Below are 25,206 nucleotides of genomic sequence, written 5' to 3'. Positions count from 1 at the left end.
AACGGATCCCGTTCGCAACAGAGGTACCACTGTAAAGCAGAATAAATCCACCCACTAATGCACTATTATTGTCTCAATAACATGTTGCAGAAGACACCCGCAATAAAACACTAATCTGCAGGGGCCCATAGCACAGTGGAGAAAATGTTGGACTAGGACCAAGGAGAGAGACCTGGGGGAAATACTAGGAATGGTTGGTTGGTTGTGGCAGATTGAGTTTTGCTGTGCCCTAAAGGAAAAAGTGAAATGAACTGTGACAAAAGTGATGGTCTGGCTGTACCTTTAATAGCAGGTGAGGTATAGAATCAGAAGCTTTGATGAATATTTCAGACGTTGCCTGATACTTGCCCGGTACAGCAGTATCTGAATTCCAAATTGTGCTTTCATCCAGCATGTGCCATGTCTCTAAATGCCTGCGCTGGATCATTTGAGGGCCCTCCTTTACATCTCTCACCTTGGCAGTGCGGATGTGTGTGCAGGCTTTTATTTATATTTATTGCCTAGCCCAGAATTAGTTAGGATTACAGTAAATTGCTGGCAGTAGATTGTTCTGATAAAAAGAGCTGTGCATCTACAGAAGGCCTCACATTCTGTAATGAACGTGTTGACCTTAATTTTAAAGTATTATCTTTCTTGAATAAAGTATTATCTTCCTTTTGAGAGGCTTCATGAACGAGCCAGCTGAACATGTAAAATGCATTAACTGTGTCGTAATTCCCCTTCTGTGTCAGTTGCGATTTCTAACCCTCTCAAGTGAACTGCAGTTACCTTGCAAGCCGAAGTGGGCCTGAGTCCACGAAAGCTTATGACATAATACAGTTGCCTTCAAGGTGCTGTAAGACTAATTGCATTTTTTGCTGCAACAGGCTAACATGGCTTCCACTCTGTGTTGCAAGATAAAACACAGGAGGAGGAACACCTCTGGTCCACATGGTTTGCAGAAAGTTAATAATCTTGCTCCTATTTTATAGGTGTAGTTCTTGGATTCACAAATAAGCCTATAATGGAGCAACTAGTCTAAACATTGAGAGGGGACTCTGCAGAAAACCCAGGAATTAAAACCAGATGATCCAAAGAATCATAGAGTTGGAAGAGACCACAAGGGCCATCGAGTCCAACCCCCTGCCAAGCAGGAAACACCATCAGGGCACTCCTGACATATGGTTGTCAAGCCTCTGCTTAAAGACCTCCAAAGAAGGAGACTCCACCACACTCCTTGGCAGCAAATTCCACTGTCGAACAGCTCTTACTGTCAGGAAGTTCTTCCTAATGTTTAGGTGGAATCTTTTTTCTTGTAGTTTGGAACCATTGCTCCGTGTCCGCTTCTCTGGAGCAGCAGAAAACAACCTTTCTCCCTCCTCTATGTGACATCCTTTTATATATTTGAACATGGCTATCATATCACCCCTTAACCTCCTCTTCTCCAGGCTAAACATGCCCAGCTCCCTTAGCCGATCCTCATAAGGCATCGTTTCCAGGCCTTTGACCATTTTGGTTGCCCTCCTCTGGACACGTTCCAGTTTGTCAGTGTCCTTCTTGAACTGTGGTGTCCAGAACTGGACACAGTACTCCAGGTGAAGTCTGACCAGAGCAGAATACAGTGGCACTATTACTTCCCTTGATCTAGATGCTATACTCCTATTGATGCAGCCCAGAATTGCATTGGCTTTTTTAGCTGCCGTGTCACACTGTTGGCTCATGTCTCTCTGAGGCAACTGCATTAATTCAAAGATTCTCCCTTTACAAAGAAATAGATATCAAAATAGGGTTGGGGGTGTTGCTAGATCCTTAAAATTCCATGGTGCAAATTTGCATATGCTAATTTATAGATATAGTTGAGCATTTAGGCATTTTTTTAGAGGGAGAGCCACCCTGTAAGCAAAACAAATAAAACCAAACTTTTTAAAAGTTAATAACAACAGGGGGAAGCGGCTGAAGATCCTCAGCCCAGTCCAAAAGTCTTGAGGACTGCGACAAGTGATGGTGGAAGAGAGGTTGAGAGTATTTGGGTAAAAACTGTAGGAGAGGGAAACAACAGCAACTTTTCTGTGCGAGTCTTCTATAGACCACAAAGCCATACTGAAGACATGGCCGATACCTTTCTAGAACAGATTAACAAACATTCAGAAAAGAGAAATATAGTAGGGAAATTGCAGTCAAACATAACTATGCATAAGTGCTAGTTACCACACAAAGCGTTAAGAAAATAGAGCTGGATTCCTAGACTCTGCTGTGTCCCCCCTTCTCCGATGAGAAAGTGAAGCCTTCTCTTCCTGTTCCCACTTGTTCCACTCCATGTAACTGACAAAGGAAAATGTTTCTAAGCAAGCTCTAAGCTTAGAGCACATGTTTGAAGCTATATTTCTGCGTTTTCTACCCAAAAGTATTCTGCCTATGTTCTCCTTGCTGCTGCTTGGATAAATGCATGAATCTGACCTTTGGAATGTTTTGTAAGTAAAGTGTTTTAAACTTACTTAACAGGGGTGTGGTCGGTTCATTGAAAGAAGGGTAGAAAGAGAGCAGCACTGTTTGCAAGTGGACTAGATGGGATAAAAGGGTCTAACAACCTATATTCCTAGGACTATACTACTGCTTGACTTTTGTGTAAGTTCTACTACTGGGGACTCTCTCTTGCTGGCGGGTGAGTTTATCCCTGTGTTTTGAATCCAGGCACCCAGCCTATTATTTTGCTATTTACCCCACACATGTGGGTCACAGGGATTCATATTCCACCCCCCCATATATATGGTATCTATGATATTCAAGAGTTTCGCTCACTTGAACAGCAGCCAGCCATGCAATACACTGGAGGTGAGGGAGGGATTACACACCTGGTCATTTCCATCACATATCTGAACAAAATGGAGATCAAGTGTCCAGCAGGACATGGTACTGTGGCTCTGACCCAGGGATCCCCACTTCCTACCATCCAAGATCTCTGCAAATAGACTATCGAAATAAACTTGTCGAGAGGCAGGATATTCTTAAATGTCACCTACCTTTTTACCCGGATTGCTTATGTATATCATTGTTGTATGTTCTCCTGTTGGAGGGAGTTTGGGATATAAATCTGATTAATAAATCATAATGTTTGACTGAGTTTCTCTGAAGTGAATTGCATCTGGAAAGGCTGCTATGTTTCCTTATGTGATGCTTCTCTTCATCGTTGTAATCATTATCCTCCAGGGCGCCCTGACTCTGAGACGAGAAGCATCAAAGGACGTTGCATGAAACTCAACCACTGCTTCCTCATCACTGCAGCCCTGCCAACTCGCTGGGCTGATTTACAAGCAAGGTTCCTTCTGAGGCTCTTTTATTTCTCTCTCTGCGTCTACAGATTTGGCGCCTTCCGCTCCTGCTAGACCCTGGGTGTTGGTTTCCTTAGGAGCAGACCCATGCATTCCTACATCATGGCATCACCAGATAGGATGAGTGGCTCAGATAATGGACTAGACGAAGCAGAACTCAGCATCACTCTCACCCTTCGAATGCTTATGCATGGGAAGGTAAGTAAACAGAGACTCCCGTATTAGGTTGTGATCCTGATTTCATTAGGGTCCATAGCAGACCTCTCATTGGATCAGATTTGCTGTTTGCCTTGGTGGGGAACATTGGCTATGATGCAAACCTAAGTCCCCAAACTCAGTGAGCCACTACCCTACTTCTAAATCAGGAGGGCGTCTTGAAATACTAGTCACATACACACCATATATTTAATGTACACAATTCTTCCTTCAGTTTAGTTAAGGGTGCTGGGAGTTGTAGTTCTTTTATAGGTAAACTACAGTTCCCAGGATTCTTTGGGGGAAGCCATGTGCTTTAAATGTATCGTGTGGATGTGATTCTTTCCTACACACAATACCTTTTCTGTGTGGGGAATCTCGAGCTGGAATGACAAAATAGACTCAGCAGAAGACATTGCCAAGGTTTCTGGATTAACATGTAAATTCACCATAACATTTTTTATTTGTAAAATAAGGAAGGTCATGAGATTGCCAATGTCTGGGAAGAGGGATATCCCTCTTATTTAAGCTGTCAAATCCTGAATGACCCATGTTGTGGGGTGGTGGGGCGAAGAAAAATGCTGCCTTCTTATTTTCTGGCAGAAAGTATACAGACATTGCCAAACTCCTGCTGATTTGTAAATCTCCCTTAATTCAACTTCTCATGTCTTTTGTGTTTCTGCAGGAAGTTGGCAGTATCATAGGCAAGGTAAGATTGATGTAGGCTCTTGTGTGTGGCAGCTGTTTCTTTGTTGCATCTGTGAAGCTGCGGAAGTCTGACAAACTTTTTTGTCATTAATCCAACAGAAAGGAGAGACTGTGAAGAGGATACGGGAACAAGTAAGTGTGGAAGTAATTCCATTCTAGATTGGAATTGGCTGCCGGTCAAACATGGAATGGTGTAGAATGCCTATACGATTCTGGACATTTTATCTGGAAAAAGGTTTTTTTGTGAGGAAAGTGGGTATCCTGAATGAGAAATGAGAAGAGTATGCGGAGAAATGTGAAGAGGCACAAGGCAGGGGAGCAGCCTGCACAAGCCTTGTTTGTCAGCATTTCTTCAAAATTCAAATGAAGTTTAAAGTTACATGATTATTCTACAGAGGGGAAATACCATAGCTCAATGGTAGATAACTTTTTGTGGATGCAGAAAACCCCAGGTTCAGTCCCTGGGGTTCTCCAGGGAGGACTGTGATTTGGGAAAGGCGTTTTTCCTCTGAAATCCTGGAGAGGGAGCCACTGCGAACAATTGTCAACAATAGAGCTAGATAGATCTGTTATCTGGCAAAGGTGAGATGCAAATCAATGACTTGAGATGCAGAGAGTCCCGTCCCCCCCCCCCCCCCCCCGTATTTCAAGTCACATTTTTACATTGCTGTACACACTAGAGAGGGGGCAGGGATGTCTTTGCCAGGTGCAAATTACCTGATTTGTTTCTCTGTGCTTTTAATCCCCTGAACACCTATTCAGTGAAGTATCTGTGCATGTGCAACAGCTATCTCAATTCTCTCTCTCTCTCTCTCTCTCTCTCTCTCTCTCTCTCTTAGCTGCATGTCTGTAATATGGAGCCCATCTTACAGGATTCTTATATCAACAAAGCATTCTAAGCACTTGGTAGCAATGTTAAATTATTATTAATGACATTACTCATGGTTTGCTTTCTTAGAGTACAGCCAGGATCACAATTTCAGAGGGATCCTGTCCAGAACGGATCACCACTATCACAGGATCCACTGATGCAGTTTTTAGAGCTGTTTCCATGATTGCTTTCAAGCTGGAGGAGGTAAGGTGGTCTCTCAGTTCTACCTCCACATGGCAGAGTCTCCTCCTTACAGAGTTTCAGTGCCTTGTACAGATGAAACTGGAGGAGGTGTTACCAAAAGAAATATGTTTTTTCTCCACATATCACTTTAAAACACACACAGATACAAAAAGGCATTGGCACAGCAATCACATCCTAGATAGCAGGAGAAAGCAACCCACTTTCTATAAGGGAGCCTAGTTTCTTACGGTCTGGGAGATTTAGTGTTTCTGTGATCCAGTTGATAAACTTAATACACACCCAAGAAAGAAGACAATTGGACAATCTGATTTTGAGAAAAATTTGTTTTACTACTTGTGTATGGTGCAATAAAATACATGAGAATGTTCAACCACATACCTCATTGAACGATTATGACTAAACATGGAAAAGGTTCTGATATACTTATCTTTGCATGTAGGAGTTATCTTTTTAATGATACTGGCATGTAGAGTCAGGAGTTGGGGGGCGGGGAGTTAAATCATGCTCCCAATCATGACCCAGGTTAGGAGATCAGGCCATGTTATGCCTGGAAATCAATGTGGAATGTTATTGGCTGATTGCTCCAGGATTTCTAAAATCTAAATATCATCATATGGATCCTAGGAATGCTGGGGCAAAGAACCAAACCATCTGAGTGTCACGACAGGAGTGGTGTATCCGGAATGGTCTTATGCATACTACTACCAAAAAGGTGATTCTGAAGGAACCCATTGAAACTTGAACCTCATCCCGTTGGTTTTGTTTCAGGATCTGGGAACAGGAGCTGCCAATGGAGGAACTGTCTCCAGGCCACCTGTCACACTGAGGCTGGTCATTCCAGCCAGCCAGTGTGGCTCGCTCATTGGCAAAGCAGGAGCCAAAATAAAGGAGATCCGAGAGGTACAAACTTTGGAAATCCGTTATCTGAGTTCTTCTCCTATTGCTTCATTCCTTTCCATTCCATGGACAAGAACACCTGGTTCTTCTACATTTGTTTTCTGTACCTGAACCATTTTTCTTCCTAGTTTTCATATTTGCTACTCATCCTAAGATACCTGAGTGAACTTTTTATAAAACTAGGGGCTGCCATTCCCTTGCATTAACTCCCTAGAGCTTCCCCTTTCACCCCATGCAACTACTAAGCTCACTTTTCACCTTCCCAACCCCATTTCTGGGCTTCTCTCATCTGTTCTGCAGCTCTACTTTACACCTATTTGCACCTCCACCCCCATGTCCATGCCTTCCCCCTCCTTTTGTGCAACCCCCCCCTCTTGTACACAAACCACCCCCATGGGAACCTCCTGCTTCTTCCTCCACCCACACATTGCAAATATGAAGCACCCTTTTTACCTTCTGCCCAGTTCTGAAGCCACCATCTCCGCCTATTCTGCAGTCTTGCATGCTCATGCTTTCCTCTTCAACCCCATTTCCTTGCCTCCTTCTCACCTTTACTCCTTTCCCCCCTCCACCTGCCTCCTTACTTTTCTCAATTCTTTTTTGCACACAGATCACCCCCCGCATTTCCATGCCTTATGCCAGGGGTCCCACAATACGCCTGTCACAATGCCCAGATCCGCTGCCGGCCAGCTGGCCCCTCTGTCCATGGCCACACCGAGTTTACCTCAGCCACAGGTGGCAAGACTTCACATTGGCTGCAGGAACTTCCTGCAGCCAATCTGAAGCTGCACCAGCGTTCCCACCTGCCCAGAAGCCGTGCCAGCGTCACAGAAGTCAGTCCCCGCATGGCGAGGTATCTGCAGCGCGCAGGGACTGACCGAGCAGGCAGCAGGGTCCGCGGGCCGGATTTATGAGCCTGGGGGGCCGCATCCGGCCCCCGGGCTGTAGTTTGCCAGCCCTGCCTTATGCGCTCTCCTATTGTGCAGCCGCTTTTGCGCACACACAACATTATCACCTTCATCCCCTTTTCCTACTTCCTACTGCCAAATCTCCCTTACACACAGACCTCCCACATTTTCATGCCTTTTCCTCTCTCTTGTTCTGCAATCTCCTATCAGCATGGGGTGTGTGTGCAAAGCTGATATATGTTACTGCATCTTTAAGAGCAAAGCTGTCATTTGGCTTGCTCAGTTAGGGAAAATTAAATGGATGGGGGAGGTGATTGGTTGGTTGGTTGGTTAATAACATATTGTCAGGGACTCTTAATGAGTGTGTGGTGGAGGGTTGGAGACTGACCCAGAGGAGGGGACCAGTGATTAATGGGGTTTGGTGCCCCTCGTGAGGCATGAATGAAAGAAGAAAAAAATCTAAAACTGCCATTTTTTCCCCTTTCACTGTCTGTCCTTTCTCACTGTACTCAAACAGCGGCAGAAATTTGAGTAAAGCAGAGGTAGAGGGTCACAGAAATGAAAACTGGTTTTAAACAACAGCAGAGGTTTAAGGAAAGCAGGGATAGAGAGACATTGAGGAGTTGTTTATTTTTTATTTTTTTAAAAAAGTTCCAGTAAGGAGAAATAGAAGAGGTGGTATACAAATTTAATAAATAAGAAATAATAGTAATAAAATTGTGAGGTAAGCTACAAACATTTCTTTGAGAGGATCTCATGAATTCTTTTAACTGCGTGTGGATTAATCTCTGCTTAGGAAATCATACCATTAGAAGAAGACTCTGAAATACTTCCCTTCTAGTGATCCATGTGCTGCTTCTGACCTGGCTGTTCTCTGGGTGGGCAGGGTTCATCAGAATGCCCAGAAAGACTGAGAATTTGCTTTTGGCCCCTAATGCAGACCACAGGAGCACAAGTCCAAGTGGCTGGAGACCTCCTCCCCAACTCCACCGAGAGGGCTGTCACAGTCTCTGGAGTACCAGATGCCATCATCCAGTGCGTGCGACAGATCTGCGCTGTCATCTTGGAGGTATGGGTCATTGGGTCCACCTCACCAGGCGAGGACAACATTCTGCAAATTGTGGAGAAGTGTTACCGCAAGGCTGGGTATCTACATCTCCAAATTAGACTGTCCTACATTTCCTTCCAAACACGCATGGAGAATTGTTAGAAAATGCCACCCCACTGGTGATAATACGTATAAGCTGGCTGCATCCCTTCCCAGCTGGTTTTGCTGTACCTTTCTTTCCACGGATCTGATGCTTCTGTATCTTGGGTCCCTGCTTCCTTTTCCTGCACTTCTCTTTCAGCTGGAGCCCATCACTGTGGCTTTGTTCAGAGACACTCACCAGGGTTATCAGCCATATCTAGCGTAAGGAACAGTACTGCCTTTGTGACATCAGCTGCCATTGCACCAATCAGCACTCTCAACTATCATTGCCCCCTTTGTTAGGACACAGTTGAGAATGGGGATTGGTGCTATGGGTGTTGATGTCACAAACATAAGTCACATTGGCTTTTCCCCCCTTAAAGCAGAAGAAATCAGTGATATTCCCCTTTGATTTTTTCAACCCTCCAGAGCAGATTTGGGGAGGGGGTACATATGGGGGGGGAGTTCCGTTTTGCTAGTGTAAATCCTTAACAGCTGGATATTGCCCAATAAAATTCATTTATATCATTGTAAATCTGACCAAATATGGGACGCAGGTGGCGCTGTGGGTTAAAGCCTCAGTGCCTAGGACTTGCCGATCGAAAGGTCGCGGTTCGAATCCCTGCGGCGGGGTGCACTCCCGCTGCTCGGTCCCAGCGCCTGCCAACCTAGCAGTTCGAAAGCACCTCCGGGTGCAAGTAGATAAATAGGGACCGCTTACCAGCGGGAAGGTAAACGGCGTTTCCGTGTGCGGCTCTGGCTCGCCAGAGCAGCGATGTCACGCTAGCCACGTGACCCGGAAGTGTTTCCGGACAGCGCTGGCCCCTGGCCTCTTGAGTGAGATGGGCGCACAACCCCAGAGTCTGTCAAGACTGGCCCGTACGGGCAGGGGTACCTTTACCTTTACCTTAAATCTGACCAAAGAAGCAGCAGCAGGGGTGTATACCTGCAGGCAGTTCCCCTCATCAATATCCTCCTACCTATCTGCCTTTCTACTCTAAGGGGAAAATGTACCAGATCCCTGTATCTTTTCCCCTGTAAGGAGAAGAGCAGCTGGGTGGGTGTTTTGATCACAAAAATGTGTCCATGGGGAAAGGGTTAAACATACTTTCCCTACCATGCTACTGTTGAATCAGAAAGAAAGAAAGAAAGAAAGAAAGAAAGAAAGGAAGGAAGGAAGGAAGGGAGGGAGGGAGGGAGGGAGGGAGGGAGGGAGGGAGGGAGGGAGAGGGAGGAAGGAAGGAAGGAAGGAAGGAAGGAAGGAAGGAAGGAAGGAAGGAAGGAAGGAAGGAAGGAAGGAGGTGGGACATAGGAAGCTACCTTGCACCAAGTCTGAACTTTGCTCCATCTAGCTCTGTTGTCTTCACTGGCTGCCAGCAACTCTCCAGCACTTCAGATTGGGATCTTTCCTGGCCCTGCCTGGAGATGCCTGGAGAATCAAACTTGGGACCTTCTACATGCAGAACGGATGCTCTGCCACTTAGCTATAGTCCTTTCCTTCAGTGGCTGCTCACATGTCAGATCTAGTTTGGCCCATAGTGAACACTGTTTGCAGAGCTGAAGATGAATTCTGCTCTAGATGTCTCATGGTAGCTTCAGTCCGCATGAATGGCACCTGCAGTAAATCTGACAGCCCTGTCAAAAGCTAGTTCCATCAGTGGAATATATATCACACATTGCTCCTTAACACAATGCATGTGAAATCACTGAATCAGATAATATCCTCTGAAAACCTCCAGCAAAGCAGGGTGTACCATCCCTCGAGGTCACTGGTTCCATGCAGAATTGCTGTTATCAGGGTCAGATTTTGGTAATATCGTGCCCTGAGCAAGGACAAAATTTGCCCCCCCCCCAATATTTCCTATTTTCAGAATTATTCATTTTGGTACAGTTGCTTTTTAATAGATCTTCTATTGTATTGTATAGGTATTATTATTATTAGTAGTAGTAGTATTATTTTGTTCCCCCTTGGCTCAGCGCCCTATGTGGGGGAACCACCCACACCAACTTAAATCTGGTGCTGCTGTTACCATCAAGATGTTTCTCCATCTGAAATCTCCCCTTCTGAAACTGAAACTTATTAGATCTAGTACCGCTCTCTGGAGGAACTGAGAACCAGATTTTGCCTTCTTCTGTGTGGCAGCCCTTCCAAGAATTTGAGGAGTGCCATCATGTCCTCCTCTCAGTCTTCCCTTCTCCAAAATAAACATACCAGCTCATGAGGAAAGACTGAAAGAACATACCTAGTGCCTTCAACCTTTTCCTCATAGGACTGTTTTTTTAAAACTGCAGGCCACCTTTATTGTTCTCCTCTGAACTAGGCATCCCTAGGTACTACTCATATCATACCAAACAGGAGTTAGTTAAAGATATTCCCAGCCAGTGCCTATTTTGCAACTCAAAGAAATACAGAAAGTAGCAAGGGTACTATGGCCATTAGGATGTCATGGGTGGGGGGATACTGATGGGATTGGATGGAAGTGGCATTGTGTATATGGTACAGTGATTCCTCCTTTGGTTTCCTTCAGTCTCCACCAAAAGGCGCCACTATTCCCTACCACCCCAGCCTGTCCTTGGGATCAGTTCTTCTTTCAGCCAATCAGGTAAGGGACTCATAAATTCGCAGGAGACCATTTTTCTGTTGAGGTTAAAACGAGAGAGAACCGTTAGGCTTTGGTTCTCTTGTTACTCTGTAATCAAAGGGTGGGTAAGACTGCGGCCTGCCAGATGTTGTTGTGCTGTGACAACGCCTTTCTTCACTGTCCATTGGCCATGCTGGCTGAGGCTGATGAGAGTTGGGAGTTCAACGACATCTGGAGAGCCACTGGTTTCCCCCACGCCTACATTCACCACCACATCAAATATCAGTCCAGATTAGAAAGTATCAGAATGACTTAATGGGTATCGATTTTACCTTTCCACCTTGACTTCTGGCTTCTTCCGTGTCATGTGACCAAGCACTTGCTGTCAGATTCCTCAGAGACCATATATACAAGGACCATCTTGGCTGTGAATCCTAGGAAACTTGCTCCCTGCCTTGCAAGCCTTTTCCCATCTGGCCTGGGAGGTTGGGGCCCTGACTGACTCCAGCTGCAAAAGCTGAGGTGCTGAACAGACTCTTGGTATTGATAGGGGGTTTTGTGGGCTGCGGGGGGGAGGTGTTGCTGTTGTTGCTGTTCATTTTGTGTGTGCTTAAACCAGCAATAGCGCAATGGAATCTTTTAAAGTTTACAGAGAAAAAAGAGAATCTACGTTACGGTGAACCAGTTTATAGGACGTGGGGATTTAACATGGATATTTTCCTATATGCCTAAAATAACATCTGCTGTTTTGTTAAAAGTTGTTTATCCTTGCAAAATCCTGCCCTGCTGCGATGCACAGTCAGGTTTAACAAATGTTGCCACTCAAGCACATCTGAGGATTGACAGCCAGTTAAAAGCAGAACTTATTTACCAGATGACCAAAAATTGAGGCTGAAAAGTGTTGATTGGCTGAATAAAATAAAATTACAACTGTATAAGAATAATTTATCTCAGTGAGGTGGTGACCCAGTTCCCACACAATGGAGCTAGACAATAAGCCTTAAGCTTATTGGTATCAGCAAACAGATTATATTAGGTGTAAATCTGTAATGTTCTGCTCCATTTCAAATCTACTTTAAGCTTTCATTTACTATGAAATGATGCGTAACTGATTTGAATTTTATATTAGGAGGAACAATTACTCATTTGCATTTCAGCCAGATGAAATCATCATAATTTGGGGTCAATAGAATAAACTATTCCGAATTTAAGTGAAATAGAAGACCTAACACACTGAGTTTGGAAATACCACATATATTAAAGATAAGAGGGAGAATTGCACAGATACATCTGACTTCATTATTTACTAGTGTCCTCCTAGTGGTGCAGCTATAAAATTGCTTGCACATTTGCAAAGCTAAGCAGGGTCCAGTATGGTTTCAAATTAGATGGGGAATCGTGTGTTGAGATTCCTGCATCAAAGGGGGTTGGGCCAGATGACCCTCAGGATCCCAACTCTACAATTCTATGATTATAATTATCATCTATGTTTTATTCTACAATCAGTTTCTAAGGTTTTGTTTGTGTTATGTTCTAAAAGTTTAACTTTAAGCTTTTGGTGAGCAAAATGAATGAGATTCACTCCTCCCATATTGCTTATTCATTTGTTTCTGGGTAGGATGATGAAACTGCTTATGGAATTTCTACAGCCTCTTTCTGACTGGTCCTAATCCTTTCCACATCGTAAAACTGACATTTCAGTAACAGCAGTAGTTACCAGGAAGTCTGCTTTCTTGCGAGCTTCTCTCCCCCACCCCCTGCAATTTCTTATTTATTTAAGTCCTTTGAGATTTACCATCAACAAAATACAAATGACAAGTAAGCCCATCCATTCTTGTTCTCAGTTCTGGCACCAGCACCCAGTGTAGGTAGGCATTTGCCAAGGATCATTTAAAGCAGCATGGCCCCCTGGGACTGATGCCTTGCCTTGGCTCCCTGAGCACTTGCTGGCCCTTAAGCACCTGGCAGCATCAGTGTCTCTGCAACCCCCTCTCTTGCTTACTAACTTGTGAGCCAGGAGCCACATGGCTCCTCTTCCGGTTCATTTCAGCACCAGCACTGTGAGGGTAAGCCCACTCTCATGGGCAAGCACAAGGGGGAATCTGGCAGCTGCCTTGTGCTCACAAACATGCATGCTTACCTGGCAGCAATGCCTCATGAGCCTGCACAAGGGAGAGTGGGAGGCTGGTGGCTACTAACCGTGTTACCTTTGCTAGAGGGTCAGAATGGTGGCAAGCAATGGCAGGCAGCAAGGGTAGCTTCCCCAGCCCCCTTCCAAAATCTGGAACTGGGCCTATTCATTCTCTTACATTTTTGATAGTGCTGTTCTCCTTTGTCATCCCTTTTTCAGGGATTCTCCATGCAAGGACAGTACAGTGGTATGTCTCAAGCAGAGGTAAGTCAAGCTTTACAGACTAAAAGGAAGCTCCATTTTGAATTCACATTTCCAAGTAGTTCAATGTATGGCTAGGACCAGCTTCTTCAAGCCTTCACGTTCCATCGTTCCCCATGTCTTGTTGTGCTGCTTGCCTGTTCCGGACTTGCCATTCTGCCTCCCCGTTCTCTCCCTCCTGGCATCCAGTTGGCAAATCCTGGTGCCTCCAGAAATCTTTTTTTGGCGATCACTCGTAGCCGAGTGTCTTCAATGAACACTGTTTTAACAGTGAGTCCGTAAGTGACTGTGGAGGCCAATTCTGGATCAACACATCCTTCCACAGTGGGGGACATAGGTTTCCTGGCAGGAGTTGATCACGGTGAGGGTTTGCCAAGCCTGCCTTCCTCTTAGCACGCTCCTGAATTCGAGCGTCTTCAAAACTCATGACACCTTTGGTAAAGGCTGTTCTCCAATTGGAGCGCTCACAGGCCAGTGTTTCCCAATTGTCAGTGTTTATACTACATTTTTTGGATTTGCCTTAAGAGAGTCTTGGAAACTCTTTTGTGGACCACCAGCATTACGCTTACCATTTTAAAGTTCGGAATAGAGTAGTTCCTTTAGAAGACGATAATAATCAGACATCCACACAATACGACCAGTCCAACGAAATTGATGTTGAAGAGTCATTGCTTCAACACTGGTGATCTTTGCTTCCAGACATAGCTGGGCTCCAACTCCCACCAGCCCCAACAGGCATGGCCAATGGCTAGGCTATGGATGATGGGAGCTGTAATCCAGCAACGTTTGGAGAGTACCTTGTTGGGTAAGGCTATACAATAATTTATGACAGCAGGCAGCACCGCCGGTAACTTTCACTTACTCCATTTCATATACCGTATTTTTCCATGTATAAAATAATGCCTTTTGCTTAAAAAAAAAAAAAAGGCAAAAAATTGGTGTCATCTTATACACATAATGAATGCAGAGGGGAGACATACGATTAATGGCAGCAGCAAGCAAGATTGGCAGCGGTGATTGGGCGGGTGATTGGTGGCTGCAGTAAGGTCTGCTGGCGATTGGCTGTGGCTGCGGCAATTGGGCAGGTGATTGGTTGCTGTGGCAAGGTGTGCGATCGGCAGTGGCTGTGGCAAGCAATTGGCAGTGGCGGGCAGGCGGGTGAGCAATTGGCAGAAGTGACCTCTCCCCACCCCCCCAAAAAGCTAAACTTAATTTCTTAATTTTGGGTTAAAAAAAATAGGGGTCGTCATATACATGGGGGTGTCTTATACATGGAAATAAATGGTAATTAAATTTCACATGCTCAGTTAGTACTATACCTCAGGAGCAGCCAAGGCTTGTATTCTAGGTGTATGGCTGACCCAACTACTTCCTAATGTGAGCAGGTAGATGGGAACGCAGGACTTGCTGTCATTCCACTGACTTCTTCCTCTCATCTAGGTGTCGAAGTTGCAGCAGCTTTCTGGGCAGCCTGTCTCATTTGCTTCCTTGGGACAATCTCCGTCCATAGTAGCAGGTGAGGAACCCCAAAGAGCTATGAAGCCACTTAAACTCCCACAATCCTCTGTGGCAGACTATGGCCCTAGGGGCCTACTCAGATGAACAGTGAGCCTGTGCTCCAGCTGCCTTTATGCAATAGGTCTCCACGGAAAGAACATGGTGCACGGATAATTGGCCCTAGAAATGGGGAAGGCAGGACCTTCAAAGAACTAAATAAATTAGCAAAATGCTCATGAAATGATGGAGAATTGCTAGGTAAGGGAGGAGGTTAGCTTTGTTGGATCCTGCCACTTGGTCTTTTTTCAAAGGCTGGATCAGCACTCTTATGCTAGAGTGGGATACCAGAAGGAGAACTGGGGCATTTATCTTCTGACTCAGGAAAAGCTGTGGCCCTCCAGATATTGCTGGACTACAAAGCCCATCATCCCTGACCATTAGCCACACTATTTGGGGATAATGTGCATTTCAGTCCAACAGTATCTGGAAGGTCACATGTTCTGCATCCCTGCTCTGTTTTTTGTTTTTTGTTTTAAAAAAAGTACAACACTGGATAACTACAAGTCTAAAAACAGGAGTGCACTCTCTGGCATGTGCACACACATAAATAAGGGAGGTGGGTATCATTTTTTTCTGAGAATCTTGAACTCTTGGTTACAAAAACAACAAAAGATTCTGAAGGCAAGTGTACTTTTTCATATAAGGGAATGTGGATTCATGCATACGTACTTACGATTGCCAGGGGAAAGATGTAGACATACCCCCCCTCTCTCTCACACACAGCCCACCATACTTGTCAACAGGATTTTAAAAAAATTCATTATGAAAAGTAATCCAAGGATTTTCCACCTAGGATTTTTTCTTATTACGTTAAAAGAACAGCATTAACCAATGGGAGTCTGCATCAGACAGGAGGAGGGCAGGGCAGTCTCCCTCAGTCTAAAATTAGTCTGGTGTAATGTGACCCAAGCAAAGTGGCATAAAACAAAAGCCTCTTCTTGGAGCTTCTGATGGCTTTGCAGTAGCTGGGAAACGGTCCAGTCCTGTTTGCGTGCCTCCTGCTCTTTGCACCGTGCGGTGCCTGGAAAGGATTCTTTGGGTTTCATTTCTTCTGTAGCCTTGTGATGTGGTCATCCTAGCGCTCCTCCTTTTAGGAAGGCAAGAAAGAGCCGGGACAGAACAACCCCAGTAACGTTGTGCTTCTTTTCTCCCTTTTCAGCCCTGGACACAAACGCTCAGAATAGCTCTCAGGAGTTCCTGGTTCCTAATGATGTAAGTTTGCCTCTATGAACTACAGTTCCCAAATATATTTGGGGATAGTTGTGTGCTTTAAATGTATTGTGTACATTTAGTAAGCTCACACACGTGTCCACAGAGGTCTTCCTTGGTGCTCATAGGGTCCTCCCCATCCCACTTGGTGCTTGAAAGAAGCCTTGTATCGCAGCCAAAGGGAATAGGTTGTGGTGTGTGTTGAGTTGTGTGCGTTGTGCCCATTATAGTTTCCCCGGTTTGCAAATGTGTGCATGGGCCCCAAAAGGTTATAATCAGAGCCAAACCCATTCCACTCTTTATGGAGATCTTCAGAGAGTGATTCCATTCAAACAAAAGTAGAACAGCCCAAAGTATTTTGCTGCAGAGTCCTTTGGCTTCTTTCTCAGTCAAAACTAGGTTGGAAAAGGGGACAGGGCTCTTGCAGCTTCAACTGTTGTGTAGAAGAGGTAATTTCACCAGATGTAGCTTGTCATGCAAACTACAATGGTACCTCAGGTTACAGATCCTTCAGGTTACAGACGCGTCAGACTCTGCTAACCCAGAAATAGTACCTTGGGTTAAGAACTTTGCTTCAGGATGAGAACAGAAATCACGTGGCGACGGCAGCAACAACAGGAGGCCCCATTAGCTAAAGTGGTACCTCAGTTTAAGAACAGTTTCAGGTTAAGAACAGACCTCCAGAACGAATTAAGTTCTTAACCCGAGGTACCACTGTACAACTCTTGACTTTTGCATCAGGGCACCCTCCATGAAGCTTCCTCATTTGGTGAGAGACCATTCAGGAACACTCTTGGAGTACAGGTTCCTAGCAAACTGTGAACCCTCCTGCTAGTACTGTTACCTAGCTTGCAAAAGTTCATCAAAGCATGTGATCTGCTGCTCAGCCATGGTCCTTGAAAGGAAGATAAATTCAGCAAAGTCCCCGGTTGTTTTATCTATCCTCACTCTCACACAAACTCCAGAATCAAGGGCTGCTGTCTCAAGTTCATCCCTCACAGCCTTCTCTCCTCCACACAAATGCCATTGTACCTTCAAAACACATTAAAGGAAAAGTCTTCCCCAAGAGAACCCTGGGGACTATCAGAGCTACGATTCCCAAGTACAGTTCCCAAGATTATTAGTATGTACACAGACGTGTTTATGCTCCTGTGCTTTAACAGCAGCCTGGCATGGAGAGATATTAAGCAGGTGAAGCTTATCATGGCCCAGAGATAAATGGTGGGAAAAGAAGGGGCAGCAATAAACAGTCCTCTGAGAAAGAGGAGCATCAGCCGTGGGCAAGGTTAACTTCCTCCGACTTCTTCGCCATCACTCCCATGTCCTTCGCTCTCTCTGTGTGTATCTGTGGAAGCTGAAGGCCAGAAGGGGTGAAAATGATAAGAGAGGAATGTGCCAGCATTTCTTGTGCCCACCCACTTGCCAGCCCGGCTGCCAGTGTACCAGGCCTGCTCTGCAGATGTCAGCATGTGTTGCTGGGCACACAGCAGGCCACTGTAGCATCTCAGAAGGCAGGAAACGAGTAGGCAGGAGGGCAACACTGACCTTTACTTCTGCTCCTTGACCTTGCGTGGGGAAAAGTAGCTCTTTCTGAAGTTTTTGTTTATGGAACAAGCCTCATGAAACTATCTGGACTGTTTTATTTTTTAAAATAGGCCAATTCCTGCCACAGTGTGGTAGGAACCCTGAACTACATGGCTCAGTTCGTGTTTTCCACTCCCTTGAGAGTGAATAAAAATGGCTAAATCTCAGGCTTGGAAAGGTAAAGTGTAGATAAGCCTGAAGCCTTGATGGGTTCTGGCTCAGAATCATCTGATACTGAACAACAATAAATCAAGCAGACCATTGTGTACTATAGGTCAGGCTTGGGAAGGTTCACTCCTTCCCTCACTCAAGAGTTGCCTAAAACGAGTAAACGCTCTCTGTTCGCTTTGTCCAGTCCTGTCCAGTTCTTAGGCGATGAGGTTTCCAGCGCAGTTCCACTCCAAAGACTGATCCTTCCTTTCCCCTCCTAGCTCATTGGCTGCATCATTGGCCGCCAGGGCAGCAAGATCAGCGAGATCCGGCAGATGTCTGGAGCACACATCAAGATTGGGAACCAGACCGAGGGCTCTGCTGAGCGTCACGTGACCATCACCGGCACCCCAGTCAGCATCACTTTGGCTCAGTACCTCATCACAGCCTGGTAAGAGCCATTAGGACTGCTGGGCAGGTCAAGTGGGGAGTAACGCGGCACTTGTGCAGCCGTCTCGTTGCAGCTTCTTCCTGCTGTGCCCAAGCCTGTGGCCTCTTAGATGGACAGCTTTGCGGAGAGCAAGCGACAGTGCCTTGCTGTCATGGCTGAATTTGCCGGTTTGCAAACACTCAGCCCTCTGCTCAAGAGACAGGAGTGCTAAGCATAGCACCACGAAGTGTTCTCATTGCTTTGTTGTCTGTCTTTCATACTAATGCCTGCCTGTCTCTGACACACATGAGAGTAACCAGGCCTTGAGTTTTTCAGGTGCTGCAGTGATCTCTAGTATCCTTGCCTACAATATGTTGGGCATCAATGTTCCCTCTGCTGCTGCAAAGCACTCTTTTACTACTTTAAGCATCATGGCTTCCCCCAAAGAATCCTGGGAACAGTGGTATGTTAAGAGTCTCCTAACAACTCCCGGCACCCTTAACAAACTACAGTTCCCAGAATTCTTTGGGGGAAGCCATGATGCTTAAAAGTAACATAAGAGTGCTTTAAATGTCAAGTGTGGATGTGACCTTAGTTCTGTGCAGGAAGAACTGCTGTGTCCTAGCAGGGAATTCTCCTGTCCTCTCCAAAAGATAACCTCACTTAAACAGAGCAACATTTGTCATTGGTCGCTGTTGTGACCTGGCATTTGGGATGCTTCAAGATTTAGAGCAGGAAATAGCCATTCACGGTTCAGGGATCACCACCGCTACAGGGTGTAAGTTTCCAAGGCGTGGAGCCTGTCATTGACGGATGCATGTAAGTGTTTTTGTAATCAGTTTTCCCTGTGGTGATGACCCCAGAACTCATTTCAACTTTTGTTGCATTTGCGTGTTGAAGGAGAATTAACAGCCCCCATCTCCATTCTTTTCCTCCTGGGACAAGTTAATAGATAAACAGTACTATGCATCTCATGAGGAAGCTGTTCTCATTTCCCCAGAAAAACACAGTAGTCTGTCAATGACCTGAGAAAGCCAAGAAGGATATGTCCCTGGAATGCTTTGCAATTCCGTGATTGTTTAAATAGGGACCATGACAAGGTATAACATCCTTAACATAGCCACTTCTGAGTTCTAAACAAGCCCTGTATGTCATACTGGAGGTTCTCCACAAGAATGTAGTCCCAGAGGGAGAGGACTCTGGAGAAGACATTATCTGGAAGCCAAAGCGATGTAGAGTACCTTGTTCACTAGCTCCATTCTTTGTGTGTACCTATTCCTTTGCACATGTCAGCTCAAACACTTGCCTGTGTGTGTGTGCGTGTGTGTGTGTGTGCATATCATACTTGTATGTATGTATGTATTATACAAACTGCACATATCTGCCCACACCTATGCATATTTTTCCATGTGCAAGCTTGTACATGCATATAACAGCACATATACGTCCAAGTATATGTCCTCACACGCTGCATTTGTATGTGTAAATTGTGCATGCACGCACGAGTCTCATTCTTTCTCCCTTCTTGTTCTTCAGTTTAGAGACGGCCAAATCTACCTCCCAGACGCCCCCCGTTGACCTCGGCATGACTTTCTCCCAGCCCCTCACCCCTTCGCCAGCCCCAACGCTGACAGCAGTGGCCGCGCCTCCCCCAGCCTTGCTTGGTGCCCCCTATGCCATCTCCCTCTCCAACTTCATTGGCCTGAAACCCGTCCCCTTCTTGACGCTGCCTTCCTCAGCCACGGGGCACAATGGCAGCCTTGCCACCTACACGACCAAGATCTCGACAGCCAATGCCAGCAAGAAGGCTGAGAGGCAGAAGTTCTCCCCATACTGAAACAGGGAGGTGGGGCAGGGAGGGGAAACCTTAGGAGAACCCTCACACACTTTGTTAGATGGCATCAGCGTCGGGCCGCTCCAAAGCGAGACTACCTGGGGAAAGAGGTGAGGGGGGGAGCCAAATGTGCAGGAAAGGAAGTGTATGTGGGAGAGGATAACCGAGACAGCTCTTGAAAGCAGTGCTGGCCATGAGACAGTCAGGGAAGTGGTGCTTCTGCAGAGCTCCCACCCGATCCTGGCTAAAGATATGTCTATCATAGGTAAGAGCAATCAAGTCTCATAGTTTTGCTTCCGTGGAACAAATCTCTGTCCCACACTATAAAGTGTTATTATCCTTTACCTTCCATAAACCTTCCTGATCGCTTTCAGCAATGAAGATGAAGAGGTTCTCTCTCCATCTGGTTTCTTGACATGTTTTCTTTTTTTAAGGAAAACACGTTATTTAAAGACAATTGGAACCCCACTCAAATTCTTTGTACTGTATTGATAGAGCTGGAGGTCTTGGGAAAGGTCCCATCTCGACTGTGGCACTGGCTAGGGCTTGTTAGACCTTTGGTGATCCTAACAGAGAACATGCTATGCTACTTTCTCTCGTGGGTTCCATTTCCAAGAGCAGAACTGGAAAAGGGTTCTGATTTCTATAGAACTGGAAGCTGTGCATGTCCTAGAAATCACAGAATACCAAAAAGTGTTTTTTTGTTTTTGTTTTTGCCTAGCACCTCTCTCCTAATATATGAAGCTGGCTGTGAGTTCCATTTTAGCTGGATTAGAATACAGGATGGGGTTTTCATAACTGTTCAGCTTGGCCCCTGACCTCCTGCAAGTGGTTGAAGGGAATTAGTTTTCACCAGACATCCCTCTAATATTTAGCATGAACTGGCACAGCATATGCAAGAATTTTCTGGATCAGACTGGAGCCCCATCCACCCCAACATTATGTTCACCCACTGGCCAACTCAGATGCCCATGGGAAGACCAGAGGCATATTGTTGTCTTTCCTCACTGAGAAACAGAGCAGTTCTTTATAAATATTCCCTATCTGTTACAAGGTAAGAGCTTCCAGCACTGGCAATCCCAGCTGGTCACCTTATTGTATATGGGTGACATCTCCCCTCATTTAACTTTATGGCAGAAATCCATCCTCATATATATCTGGCAGGATGTGCGATATCTTGCCATGCCACTCATCTTTGGGTTTATCTCTTGCTGTCGTGGGATGACATCTCCAATAAGTGCTTTCTAATTTTGCTCTCATCTCTTGCAGTGCAATCCTAAGCACGTTTGCTCCAGAAATAAGCCCCTACCCCTTCCGTCACTCATTAGTGGATATAGGACTGCAGCCTTAGTAAATTCTGCCACATTTTGTTCTCTTTGTTATCAGTATTGTAAGGGCACTTGTCTAGTCAGAACATGCCCATGAGAGTCAAGAGGTGGCGCCCTGAGACCTCAGGTTGAAGCAGATGCCCATCTTGGTTAAAGTTACCAACATGTATGTCTGGCACTTAAACTTGCATCCTAAACAGACGGCCATCACAACAGCATATAATTCATCCAAACCGCACCCCAAAAAATTATCCCCATGGATTAAATGTACCATATAGCCAAGGATTCCATGGCTAACGTCTTAGTTGGTTTGCAAATTGGCGTGGCTTCACCAAAGTGGGTCGGATTGTTGGCTAATTGACAGGTTGTCAAAAGACTGCACAATTCGCTGTCAACACTTTATAAGGCATTAAGCGGAAGGTGATTGTTGAACGGACCTGGAGAAAACGGATGAAACGAACACAGCAAAAACTCAACTTGGCTCTGGCCCTGCTTGTAGCCATGAACTAGTTGGCTCATGATAAGCAAAGGTTAGTAGTCACAAGCCTGTTTGGAGTAAATGCATACCAAAAACAAAACACTGAAATTCTGCATGCGGTCGATGCAAATCCTGGAAAGCTCTTTTCTATGATCAGCATAAATCATACAAATGTGCATATACTTCTCCTATTTTTGTATAATATTTGCTATTTGGCAATAAAATAAATCCTCCTTTGGGAGGAAGGGCAGGGTATAAATGGTATGAATGAGTAAATAAATAATACTGGATTTGCTAAACATGGCAGGGGCAAAGGCACGGAAGCCTCACCCAAACCCCACTGCCTGGGAATCTTGTGCAGGGGGCTCATCTCAGTCACTGAGAAGCACGTCTTTGCAGCATTGCCAATGCTTTCTCTGTGCTCCTTCAGGAATCACAGGCTGCACTCAGCCCTGATTATGTTAGGACTGGTTTACTGAACCAAAGCCGTCAGGGGAAAAAAAGAAGAAGCAAAACAGGCTGCAAAAAGGAGACAATTGAGGTTGATTTGTTGTAGTAGTACCTTTACAATCTCAAGAAGCAACAGGATATCAGATTTGCCCTCAGTTACACATTGATTTGGTAGCATAGAGTAGACTACCTACACCTGTTTAGGCACTGATCACTTCTGATTAAATAGTTTCAGCAGATTCATGTATTTATTGTAGCCTTTCCTCAAGCTGGTGCCCTCCGGGTGCTTTGAACTACAGTTCCCATCATGGCTGGGGCTGACAGGAGTTCTGGCCATAGGCAACCAAGCTGGGGAATGCTCATCGAATGCGTCAAATTCTCAGGTGGTGTAATTCAGCACTGAGGCATCCCAGTATTTGGATTCCACAAAAACACAGGGGAATGGAGCCAAAATTTCCTATTCCTACAAACCAATCTAACCAGTTGTCCATTTCGCCTTGTTCCCTGGCTGGTCCCAATCTCTCTCACTTCCCTGCATCACTCGCTGGCAAAAAAAAAAAGCTTCTATCTCTTTTTAACCCTTTTTATTTTTGGCTGCTCCAAGGAATGTCCCATCTCCTATCCCATGATCCTCTTTGGCTTGTCTTTGAAAATGCTGTACATATAATTCTATATTTTTTCCTCCTTTGTAACTTATGATTGATTTAATAAAAATGCAAACTTTGTCAACTCAGAGGGTAATGTGATTAGGATTTTGTATACATTTGAATTAGGCAAAGCAAATGCACATGCACCCCTCCGGCTATTTGCATGACTGAATAAAAAGGGAAAGAAAAGGCTTATTCAGTGTTTTGCCTAAGAAGCAGTGGCAGCTAGATTCTTGCCCACCCATCCCACCTGGTGGCTGGGCACCTGGCCTTTCAACCAGATGCAAGACAGCGAGGAAAGAAAGGGCAGGTGAAACTTGTTCTGCTCTTAACACTGAATGCTGAAGAAAACTTCACTTACTGAATTTCTGTTTGTTGTGGAGGAGTCAGAATCCTTATTTGGGGAAGGGGGGAAGCAATTGTGCAGTATGATTCAGATTCCTACTTCTTAATTGATTCGGAATAATTACCACCCAGTGGACGTGTCCTAACAATTTTCTGTGGATTGACATTTGCAACGATTTAGCGGTGAATTGCAGGTTTCCCCAGGGAAAGCAGTGGGACAAAAAGAATCCTCTTCAGCCCGTGTCTGAAAGTCCCAAACCTGTGCCCAGAAATTGCAGCACAAACAGAAGTCTGAATGAGCCCAGTCGGCCAATTCTCATTTTGTCCTCCTTCTCCCTCCTGCTGGATTCTACAAGGGCAGCGCTGAGACCTAATGCTGTGTGCACATCATACATTTAAAGTGCATGACTTCCCCCAAAGTATCCTGGGAACTGTAGTTGGTTGAGGGTGCTGGGGACTGTAGCTCTTGAGAGTGGCAAACCATCCTTCCTAGAATTCTTTTGGGGAAAGTCGTGTGCTTTAAATGTGTGGTGTTTGCACACCCTGGTTCTAAGAAGGCAGACAGCTGGGGCTGGTTGAAGGCAGGCTAATGTGTTGGTGGGGAGGTGCCCCATTCGCCCTAATGCTCCAGCCTCCACTGGCTCTCACCATTATGACCATGAACAAATAGTGCTGGATCAAGCATAGCAGGATCATCCACGTATCAGGACTCTATAGACACAAACCCCAGTATGCCACGGTTAAAGAACAGGGCCTGGTTATTTATCATATTACTATCACTCCCTGCCTCCCTCCCTCAAAGAACCTTGTGGGTGCATGCAGGGAGGTTCCCGCATGTTATTCTCACTACAATCCTCCATGTGTTCCCTTGGATGCGAGTCCCACTGTGTTCAATGGGATTTCCTCCCTTGTTTAGTAGGTTTAGGATCCACAGACTAAATTAGGCAGTGGACTGCCCCAGAGTGACCCAGCGACATCAGCAGCTGAATGGGGATTTGAGCCTCGTCTTCTCAGTCTGACATTCTGTCCACAAAGCTGCACTGGCCCCTTGAAACAGTTCTGTAGTGGTGCGGGAGCTGGGGCCACCACTTCCAAGGTTGCTGCCAGTGCCACCTTCCTCTCATTTCAGCACCACGCCACCTGTCTTAGACCGTCTCAATAACTTGCCCATGATGGATGTGCCAAAGGAAATGTGGGAGCAGGAGGAGAGGAGAGGTGGCAAAAGGGAGGAATGGCAGCTGCCTTATTGGGAGAGCATTTGGCATAGAGGCCAGTGTCTAGTGCGCCCTAAGCCAGGCCATCTTCAGTGAGGGCAGCCTGTTGCTATGTGGATGAGAGACATGGGAACCCTCCCTTGCCTTATGCTCTCCGTTGCCACAGCAACCGCAGAAGGGGTGTTTACTTGCCAGCATGTTGGGCTCATGGGGCCAGCTGCAGACATGTGTAACTGACAGAGCGAAATGATAGTGTCGCACGCTGCTATAGAGGAATACTGTGTTTTCATGGGTGGATCAGAGCTTGCACAAACTGCCTATTGCCAGAAGAAGGCAACCATCCCCTGCTGGAACTGTTTGGTACTTGCCTGGATATAAATTGCAGGGCCTTCCTTTCTGCTAGGTCAGTGGTGAGTAGAGATGGCTGAGAAATGTGATGGGGAACCTGCAACCCGGCAGATCATGCTGGTTTGTAACTCCTTTTAGACCCAACCAGCATGGATGATGGGGGCTGGAGTCCAGCAATACCTAGAAGGCCCACAGGTTAGCTATTCCTGCTTCATTCTATATCTTTTCTTGCCACTATCCACTCACTGTAGGTGTGTGCAGTATTTGAGGAAATAATCAGGAAATGCTTATTCCTTTCAAACTAGAATGCAGCTGCCGAATGGTCTATCCTAGTAACTACACTCATAACGCAAACTAAAAGTTATCACTAATAAAACA

The 25,206-nt window shown here is 45.6% G+C and overlaps 1 protein-coding gene and 1 long non-coding RNA gene across 3 annotated transcripts in view; one reads left to right on the top strand and one right to left on the bottom strand.

Moving 5' to 3' along the window:
• PCBP4 (poly(rC) binding protein 4) overlaps nt 1–23,007 on the top strand; it is a 39,878-nt gene extending 16,871 nt beyond the window's left edge. For both annotated transcript variants that reach the window (XM_083726630.1, XM_083726629.1), the window contains exons 2-13: nt 3,338–3,506; nt 4,189–4,212; nt 4,311–4,343; nt 5,170–5,286; nt 6,055–6,186; nt 8,032–8,160; nt 10,809–10,883; nt 13,213–13,257; nt 14,695–14,770; nt 15,971–16,023; nt 18,036–18,205; nt 19,721–23,007. In XM_083726630.1, the coding sequence (XP_083582756.1) occupies nt 3,396–3,506; nt 4,189–4,212; nt 4,311–4,343; nt 5,170–5,286; nt 6,055–6,186; nt 8,032–8,160; nt 10,809–10,883; nt 13,213–13,257; nt 14,695–14,770; nt 15,971–16,023; nt 18,036–18,205; nt 19,721–20,021 (1,266 nt within the window). In that variant the 5' untranslated portion in view covers nt 3,338–3,395 and the 3' untranslated portion in view covers nt 20,022–23,007. The remainder of the gene's footprint in view (nt 1–3,337; nt 3,507–4,188; nt 4,213–4,310; nt 4,344–5,169; nt 5,287–6,054; nt 6,187–8,031; nt 8,161–10,808; nt 10,884–13,212; nt 13,258–14,694; nt 14,771–15,970; nt 16,024–18,035; nt 18,206–19,720) is intronic.
• LOC310838862 lies at nt 5,119–8,730 on the bottom strand. Its single transcript, XR_014561181.1, has 2 exons — nt 8,371–8,730; nt 5,119–5,364 (listed from the first exon to the last, which is right to left on the bottom strand). It is a non-coding gene; the product is annotated as an uncharacterized lncRNA (long non-coding RNA).
• Nucleotides 23,008–25,206: the final 2,199 nt, after the last annotated feature.

Source organism: Podarcis gaigeae (assembly GCF_964106915.1).
Source record: "Podarcis gaigeae genome assembly, chromosome: 2".
Taxonomy (NCBI): Eukaryota; Metazoa; Chordata; class Lepidosauria; order Squamata; family Lacertidae; genus Podarcis; species Podarcis gaigeae.
Note: the sequence above shows the minus strand (reverse complement) of the source record. Positions and strands in the feature narration are given on the sequence as shown.